Consider the following 9,384-nt stretch of genomic DNA (forward strand, 5'->3'; position numbering starts at 1 on the left):
AAGTACTGGCCCTCGTTGTAAGGTACCTAGATAGATTCGACTATGGAGCCATCGTTCCGAAGTGAGACCGTCGCTGATAATGGTGCCTCTCCACCAAATCCTGCAACTGCCCCCCACTTTTCGATATACCTACAGATACGGTACAGATACGGTACGGATATGGGATCCGTCGGATATAACCCTATTCCGGTCCGTCTCAAATAGATCTTTATGTCGAGGGTGTACCGGTACCTACCTACCCTACTCTATCGCAATGCTACAGCTAAATTCCCATCCGGAGTATTCCCTTGTACAGTATCAACCGTATGCCACCGTATGCCTACCTACGGGATATAGGTACAGTTACCTAGGTAATCCTCACCTCCTGACTGACGGATGACGTACCTGCCAGCTCGTCCCGCATTCACCCAGCTGCAAGTGGCCAATAGGAAGCACTGCAAGCACAGAAATAACGGGGCATTACTCGACAGTGCTAAGCTTTCTTGCCAAGACATTAGACAGCTTCTCCGTAGATCCCGGGCTGGATGTCTGAGTACTCGATGTCAATACGTAGAATGGATGGGATGGGATGGGGATACGGGAAGACAGACGCATGAATGTGCAGGAAGAGCTGGTTAGCTAGCCTTTTAGCAGAAGCAGGTGACGGAATAGACAAAAGTATAAAGTGCTACGTACGTAGTAGGTCGGCTGCCACTGACTAGGTGGGTACTTAGGTTAACTACCTACTCTTGTCCTGCATCGAAGTAAGGACTCTGTATGTGAATATCTCTCAGTTCCTCAACTACCAACAACTTTCTTCCTTGCTTCCCTCTCTCCCTCTACAGATAGTACAAGACAATAAACACCGCGACCATGGTCCACCTCGCCAGCATCAAGCACGACGGCCTCGTCGACCAACCCCTCGTCAAGGGTCTCGAGAAACTCGACATTGCCGCCGGCAGCGATGAAGACTCCTTCGCCACTACCGTCTATGGCTCGCGGTTCGCCGCGGAGGATATGCCAAAGCATGAGATGCCCGAGAAGGAGATGCCGAAGGAGGTTGCCTACCGTATGATCAAGGATGATCTGAGCTTGGATGGCAACCCCATGCTGAAGTAGGTGCTCTGCAGACCTATATCTGTATATATCTACAGGTTTCTTGGGAATCGAGGCATTGGATCATGGCTGATGGGTGTTTTTTAGCCTGGCTTCGTTCGTCACTACGTTCATGGTATGTCCCAGAAAAGCAACGTATTCCGAATCGAGCGAATGCTAACGCCGCCGCAGGAAAAAGAAGTCGAAGACCTAATGACCGAATCGTTCTCCAAGAACTTCATCGACTACGAAGAATACCCCCAATCAGCCGACATCCAAAACCGTTGCGTCTCCATGATCGGCCGTCTTTTCAACGCCCCGACTGCCTCCGAAACCGATGCTCCCGTCGGCACATCGACCGTCGGCTCCTCCGAAGCTATCATGCTCGGAGTTCTCGCCATGAAGAAGCGGTGGCAGAACGCTCGCAAGGCTGCTGGCAAGCCGTGGGATAAACCTAACATCGTGATGAGCTCTGCTGTGCAGGTGTGCTGGGAGAAGGCTGCGCGGTACTTTGAGGTCGAGGAGAAGTACGTGTACTGTACGCAGGACCGGTATGTGATTGATCCCGAAGAGACGGTCAATCTGGTGGACGAGAATACGATTGGTATCTGTGTTATTTTGGGCACGACATATACGGGCGAGTATGAGGATGCGAAGAAGGTCAACGACTTGCTGATCGAGCGGAACATTGATACGGTTATCCATATTGATGCTGCATCTGGAGGATTTGTGGCGCCGTTTGTGGTGCCCGAGTTGGAGTGGGATTTCAGGCTTGAGAAAGTTGTGTCGATTAATACTTCGGGTCACAAGTACGTCGTCTAACGTTCCTCACTTCGCTATAGTATTTACTTACACAACTACAGATATGGCCTTGTCTATCCAGGTGTTGGATGGGTCATCTGGCGTGCGCCCGAATATCTCCCTAAGGAGCTCGTCTTCAACATCAATTACCTTGGTGCAGATCAAGCCTCGTTCACCCTGAACTTTTCGAAAGGTGCCTCCCAAGTGATCGGCCAATACTACCAGCTGATCCGCCTCGGCAAGCGTGGCTACCGCTCCATCATGTCCAATCTGACCCGCACTGCCGACTACCTCTCCGACAGCCTCTCCCAACTAGGTTTCATCATCATGTCCCAAAAGAACGGCCAAGGTCTCCCCCTCGTCGCCTTCCGTCTCGACCCCAAAGCAGGTAAGCACTACGACGAGTTCGCTCTCGCTCACCAACTACGTGGCCGCTCCTGGGTCGTCCCGGCTTACACCATGGCGCCCAACACCAAGGATCTCAAGATGCTGCGTGTGGTGGTTCGCGAGGACTTCAGCAAGAGTAGGTGTGACCAGCTGCTGGCGGATATCAAACTGTGCATTGGCGTCCTGGATGACATGGACAAGAACGAGGTGGTGCGTTCCGAGAAGTATATCAAGGAGCATCAGAGCCACAGTGGGCGCTCGGGACATAACCACGAGGCGTATAGGAAGGAGAAGCATAGTCTGCAGGGCAAAACGGGGAAGACGCATGCGATTTGCTAAGCTTTTTTGCTGTTGAAGGTGTTGGGAGCCGGGTGGTGACACTTAGACGGGCGGTGAAACTTCAAAGGCGCTCATTTTTTGCATGCATTATGATGAATGGATTTGGGATGTGGATATGATCAGGCGATACGAATATTAAGTCTCTCCTGCATAAGCTCGCATTCTCTGGTGTTGTATAGCCCAGTTAACAGATCCATGGATTTTGCCTTCCTCCGGGGCGTCGTGTTTCAACTCGCTTATGCGATTGTAGACGTAGAAGCGAGCTTGGGACCTCTGAAGCGCCGCTTGGTGCTTGGTGCTTGGTGCCTGGGCTGATCTACGTAAGCTGAGCCATTGCCTAGAGAGTGAGTATTAGGGTGAGCACTGCACTGAATTTGAGTGAATGGTGGTAGGAAAAGCCGCGTTGAAAAAGCTTCATGACATGACATGACAGCTCTCTTCAACGCAGCTCGCTACTCCACAAAATCAACGTCAAATGCGACATGGCTAAAAAAAAGATAATACTACGTCGAGTGGCACGATCCGGCCGGAGGAATACCCTACGGAGCTAGCGATCTATATATAATAGCTAATTGACAACACAATATTAATAGTTCAACTTCTTGCACGGTAAGATTAATTTTGCGCATCTCTTTCCTTTGTTGTAAATTTCTTTGGATGGAGGAGTGGCGTACATAGATAGAATTCCCCCAGATGGCTACCAAGTTCTAGAACGCCTTCACAACATTCGCCTGCTCGAAGAGAAAAGCCATCCTCAGTCCGGCGTCCAGCCGGCTAGACGCATTAAAGCGAGCCCCCTTGCTCCATATCAGTCATACGATGCGAGCAAAGAAAAGACACCGGAGACGTTACGGCTGGGTCCAGGAATCGGGACTTGAGGACATGCCACGGGGTTATGCTGGGGTCGGTCAACCAAGTGGCATGCCAAGCTCATCATCGTCTTGCTTCCGCTAGATCTCCTGCCGACAGATCAGACAATCCTGCTCTGGCTTTGGCTGGACTATGTTGTATTGTGTTATGTTGGAGATGATCATATATTGCTCTTGGAGGGGAACGTGGAACCGTAATCACGGTTAGAACCGGCGGCTGTCGTGCTACACTTTTATATGCTGATTAGATAGAAAAGAGATACGTCAAGAGCGCAGTCTTCTTCGCGGGGTTCGACATTTCCAGTTAACCATGCAAATCAGTTACTTATATTTCAACTTCAATTCCAATTTCAATCCTTACGCGCATGTTTGTTATACAATTGTATTACATTCATAGTTTCTCAAGTGCCAGCAAAATCTATCACGCCCACCCTCTCGCCCCGGTTGAAGTGTGCCACGGGTTGAGATCCAGCCATTAGAAGAAGAAAAAAAACCCCCCCCTGATTCTCCTTCACCGTCACGAACCAGACGGTTGGCCGGCGTAGAAGTAGAAAAGGGGACCTGAGCTTCTCTAGATGGGAGAATCGTCACCCGTCGCGCTTGATTGCCGGTATGGATTACTCAGCCTCGGAACGAGGGGGGACGGTGATGTCTCCAGTACTGGGTCTTGTTAATATCGAGCAGATACAAAGATAAGAGTTCATGCATACTAGACAGGAGCAACCGCGTTGTTCTCCCGTTTGTGGAATACGTCTCGAGGGGGTACAGTGATGTCTCCGGTACTAGATATTGTTAATATTAAGCAAATACGAAGGTAGAAGTTTATGCTTACTAGACCGGAGCAACCGCATTGTTCTCTAGTTTGTTAGATAAGTCTCGAGGGGGTACGGTGATGTCTCCGGTACTGGATCTTGTTAATATTAAGCAAATATAAAGATGGGAGTTTATACATACTAGACCGGAGCAACCGCGTTGTTCTCCCGTTTGTGGAATACGTCTCGAGGGGGTACGGTGATGTCTCCAGTACTAGGACTTGTTAATATTAAGCAAATATAAAGATAAGAGTTTATATATACTAGACCGGAGCAACCGCGTTGTTCTCCCGTTTGTGGAATACGTCTCGAGGGGGTACGGTGATGTCTCCAGTACTAAGACTTGTTAATATTAAGCAAATATAAAGATAAGAGTTTATGCTTACTAGACCGGAGCAACCGCGTTGTTCTCTAGTTTGTTAGATAAGTCTCGAGGGGGTACAGTGATGTCTCCGGTACTGGATCTTGTTAATATTGAGCAAATATAAAGGTAAAAGGTCACGCATACTAGACAGGAGCAACCGCGTTGTTTTCCCGTTTCTTAGCTACGTCTCCGCCACTGGGTTTTTATTAGTATTAAGCAAACATAAAGATGGAAGTTCATGCATACGAAACAGGAGCTCTGCTACCGTCTCGCTTGACTGCAGGTAGACCTCCGTCGCTAAATATCGTAGACCATGTCAGCGATAATCAAGTAAGAGCTGCTGCTGCTCCTCCAACCGTGATTGCAGGCTTTCGGAGTACTTACAGCTGACCCGCAGGTTTGATCAGAGCCCTTGCCTGGAGAGCATGACCGCAAGAAGCTGTCAGCAAGAGGAGAGTGGCTGTTGTAAGACGCATGATTGCAATTGATTTAGAAACTGAGAGTTATGGTTGAGTTTAGTAAGTGGTAGAATATTTCTTGCAAGTGTAGGTAGGAATGGTGGTTTGTATAATGTAGAATCTGAATAGGATATCGCATGTATCTTATAGATCTTTTGAGCATGCTGTGCTTTCGCAGCTTTACTTGGCGCTGCGTCCAGCTGTTTCGTGCCCGCTATGTGCCCTTACAAAATCTGTATCATGACACACTAGCCGTGTACAGCTAAACAAAATGTGAAGCCAGATCAAATGCGCATATTAAACAATCGCGAAAGTTGGAATAATGACTGACGTCGTAAGCCATATTGCGAAGGCCCAAAAGTTCCCGATTACCCCCTTTTTTGGAAAAGGGGGGGGGGGGGGGGGGGCGGGCTAGCCGCTTATGAAAATCAATAACAAAATATATAACATGCAAATATCTTCACAAAGTCGGTTATTAGCTTCTTCTTTGCTATCCTGTCTTTGCCTTACCTAAACTACCTACCTTTGTCAGAAGCTAGGTCAGAGGCTAGGTCCAACAAAACGAGATTCGAGACAAGGCCCTTATTTATACGACTCGCTTAATCGCCCAATCGTGACAAATGATTATCAAGGCCAGAAATCCTCACCAAGGCTGACGTAACTAGCTGTACTTTTGGGTACCATTAGATTTCATGGGAGCCCAATCCGGGCTCAAGGTTGCGACGTTCTGCTTGGATTTGTTTGTAATCACGTGCGGACGGATGGACCAAAGATCAAACCATGGCCGACACAAGGGAGCCGGCCTTTCGTTTCGTCATCTCTGTAGGTATATGGGTACCTTTACTAACTCGGTAATTTGCTTACGTAAAGCTGATAAGCTTTATGCTAATGTAAACCCTTTAATACCAGGCTGTCCGTAGGTACAGTCTGTCCGTCACTTGCGCTTAAGCGAAAATTTAAGGGGCCATTTACCTATATCAGCGGAGTCAACAGGAGTATCAGGAATTCAAGACGACATTGTAAGTGATAAAACTTATACACAGAATACAGTACTCGATCGATACGATTCTTGTGACTAGGACTCTAGGACCACAATATATAAAAGACAGATTCGTATAAGACACGAAAACCAGTAGACGAAGTAAATAAATAACCAAGTGAGCTACTCGTCGGTTCTTATAGGAATAAGGGAATCGGAGTTAAGGACTCGGGATCGGAGTTAAGGACTCGATCAAAGATAAGGGTGGCCCGTGCACTTTTGCTATAGCAATTACATAGTGGCTCGTGCACGCAACTACATGTAACTGCACTTCGCAGCTAAAATAGCTTCTTTCTTTCCTTAGACTTAATAACATTACGAATGCAACTACTTGCTATTTGTATCAAGTCTTACGTGTGCACTTTATTGTATAACTAATACTAATCAATAGTTAAATTCACACTTAATTACAAATGAGCTAAGTATAAAAAAAAAGAAGTAGTTTTTGCTTCTTTAAAAGTATTAACTACGCTATAAGCAACCGTTAGTGTGACAGCCTGCCTTGTTACTTGCAGTCAGCTGATCACCCATCCAGGCCTAGCGCCTGTAGCCATGTATATAGACCTTCCTGAGCTCCTCGAGCTTCCTGTTTCCTCTCCTCACTTTGTATTCTAAGGTCAGAATTCATCAGTTCGTCACATTATACAAAGTCCTTCGATTAGGTCGTCGTATTACAGCTTATTGTTATTGATTATTATTACAGCTTACAGATTACGGCTTATTGATTATTATCAAGAACGGAGTGAGTTACTTGTTGGGTGCTCCACGGTCTTTATTTATTGCTTACAGATTATTGTCTTTTTTTACGACCTCACCTTTTCCTCAGCTCTTCCGACTTAAAAGAGCTCCCTTTTTCAATTTTTTGCACTTCGGTTGCAAAACGAACTCTCTTCTTTACTCTTTTTCTTAGCGTTTCCGACACTCAAACGCTCCCTCTTATTCCACTACTATGTCCTCCCACGAAGACGACGGCCCTTTCTTTCTTACGAGAATCGCTCAATTGGAGTCTCTCGTAGAGCAATTACGGACGGCCCTTCGCTAGCGCAAATGCGTCTTTCTTGATCTCGATAAGTTTAACGGTACGGTTTAGCGGTGGGATACCTGGCTCCTCTTAATCAAGGCTAAGCTTCTCGTCGACGGTGAGGCTCTTAGCGGACCTATTGCGCAGTTCTATTACGTTTACTTTAATATGGAACCCGGTCCTTAAGCAATGGTTTTGATTCAATTAGCTTCAGCTTAAGACTCCGGTAATTAAGACTATAATACTCTTCTAGATCAGCTCGCTCTCGCTTACGACAATCCAAACAAAATTCAAGAAGCTAAAGATAAGCTGCTTGCTTGCAAGCAAGGTACGGACGCTCTTTATATTTACGTCTTACGCTTCGAACGACTTTTGCACGCTGCTCGCTGTCAGACCTGGCCCGACGTTAATAAGATTATTGCGTTCCGCAATAGTCTGAACTCAATTATACGGATCCGTCTGAATGGCCAATTGACTCTCCCGACTACGTATACCGAATACGTGCACGTCACTCAGTAGCTTGGACGCTCTTCCGGCTCTTCCGGTCCTTCCGGCCCGTCTTACGGATTCCTTCGACCTTCGGCTCCCTTTTTTCAAAACCGCCCTCGCACGTCAACGGGCCCTCTTCTCGGCGACCTAATGGACTTTTCGGCAGTCGACCGCGCTTAACAACTCGAGCAATTGCAGCACGCTAACGAGCTCGGCGCTATAGAGCTTATCGACGCTCACGAAGCTGACCAAACTCAGCTATTAGAAGACCGATACCCTACTCTTTAGCATGCTCCTTACAGCACTCTTGATCAGCGCGAAGCTTGGCGCAAATCAAATCGCTGTACTCGTTGCGGTGCAATCGACTACTGGATAGCTGGCTATACCTTCCTTTTAGCTAAGCCTTTGACAAAGAAGCGAGTTCTTTAGGACCTTTTTTCGGACCGACCTGTCAGGGAAAATGAGGGTTTAAGCGAGTTTGACTCGGACGAAAAGGAGGAAATTTTGGCGGAATGGAACGCTTTTAGAGGCTACGACGCTGACCTTAACGACTATCGCGATCTGTAGCTTCGGCGTATTTTTTGGTTTTTTTCAGCAATTCCACCCGTGAACTATAGTTCACGACTGAATTTTTTTCCTTCTTTTGTCAGGTACTTTTGAGAGAGCTGGGACCGCTCTCTAAAGGGGTAGTGTGACAGCCTGCTTTGTTACTTGCAGTCAGCTGATCACCCATCCAGGCCTAGCGCTTGTAGCCATGTATATAGACCTTCCTGAGCTCTCCGAGCTTCCTGTTTCCTTTCTTCACTTTGTATTCTAAGGTCAGAATTCATCAGTTCGTCACAGTTAGTTCTTAATAAGTTTAACGGAAACTTAATACAATTAGCAATACTATTATTAGTTGTAGCGTTTATCACGCAACCATTGCCGCTAATATAACGGATAATAGAAATAAAAACTCTTCCTCTTACGAATTCGAAGACCTCTCTTTCTCTTTCTTTTTAAAGAAATCTATTCGGCTTTTAACAAGTAGCTTCGAAGAATTCGAATAGACTCTCTAAAGCAAATTTAAAGTCGACCGAGAAGTATAAGAAGCTAATAATTTCGATCTTTTTAATAAGATTAAATAGACTTAAAGTTGCGTTCATTCGTATATCATTCGAGCTTTCGATATATTCAAAGATGATTATCGCTACGCTATAAGTGACAATTTATAAAAGATATATTAGAGCTTCTTCGAAAGATAAATTAAATTATTATTTAAGCTAAGTCATATCACAATCTTAAGATACTTATACAATTACTTTTTCGTTTATTACGTATAAATAAAAGATTTAAGAAGTAATATAAGCTATGCTTCAACTCTTATTAAACTACTTTATAGATCGATATTTCTCGTATTTTTACTTTACGAAGAAGCAAGACGAAAAAAGCGATTTAATTTAATAATATACAAACTTGCCGTTAAACCTTTACCTTTCCTTTTACCTCTTATACTTTTTACACCGATACAACTTATACGACCACCCTCTTTACTGATACACTTTTAATTATATCGACTTTTACCTTCGAATAATATACAATTCGATATACTATTCGATAAGCAATCTTATTAATAGCAAAGATAATAAGAGTTTACTTTTGATTTTCGACTACAACTTTTACTATCGTCTCGACCTTTACTTAACTTAATAGTTCATAAACAACCTTACGTATTACTTATCTTCGAATACC

At 45.5% G+C, this 9,384-nt stretch overlaps 2 protein-coding genes across 3 annotated transcripts; one reads left to right on the top strand and one right to left on the bottom strand.

The window, feature by feature from the left end:
• Positions 1-852: 852 nt before the first annotated feature.
• L3040_004228 (uncharacterized protein) lies at positions 853-2,601 on the top strand (the record flags this gene model as incomplete). Its single annotated transcript, XM_007288993.2, has 4 exons — positions 853-1,094; positions 1,183-1,210; positions 1,267-1,883; positions 1,938-2,601. 4 exons carry the CDS (start codon positions 853-855, stop codon positions 2,599-2,601), a joined length of 1,551 nt encoding a protein of 516 aa, XP_007289055.2.
• Positions 2,602-4,087: 1,486 nt separating this feature from the next.
• Positions 4,088-5,122, bottom strand: L3040_004229 (uncharacterized protein; the record flags this gene model as incomplete). Of its 2 annotated transcripts, XM_066154194.1 has the most annotated exons (9): positions 4,088-4,130; positions 4,181-4,252; positions 4,303-4,374; positions 4,425-4,496; positions 4,547-4,618; positions 4,669-4,740; positions 4,791-4,841; positions 4,893-4,943; positions 5,031-5,122. In XM_066154194.1, 9 exons carry the CDS (start codon positions 5,120-5,122, stop codon positions 4,088-4,090), a joined length of 597 nt encoding a protein of 198 aa, XP_066011903.1. The 2 variants fall into 2 exon arrangements, with proteins under 2 accessions (XP_066011903.1, XP_066011904.1); XM_066154195.1 differs by lacking the exon at positions 4,547-4,618.
• Positions 5,123-9,384: the final 4,262 nt, after the last annotated feature.

Source organism: Drepanopeziza brunnea (assembly GCF_022702325.1).
Source record: "Drepanopeziza brunnea f. sp. 'multigermtubi' strain 214-2 chromosome Unknown ctg6, whole genome shotgun sequence".
Taxonomy (NCBI): Eukaryota; Fungi; Ascomycota; class Leotiomycetes; order Helotiales; family Drepanopezizaceae; genus Drepanopeziza; species Drepanopeziza brunnea.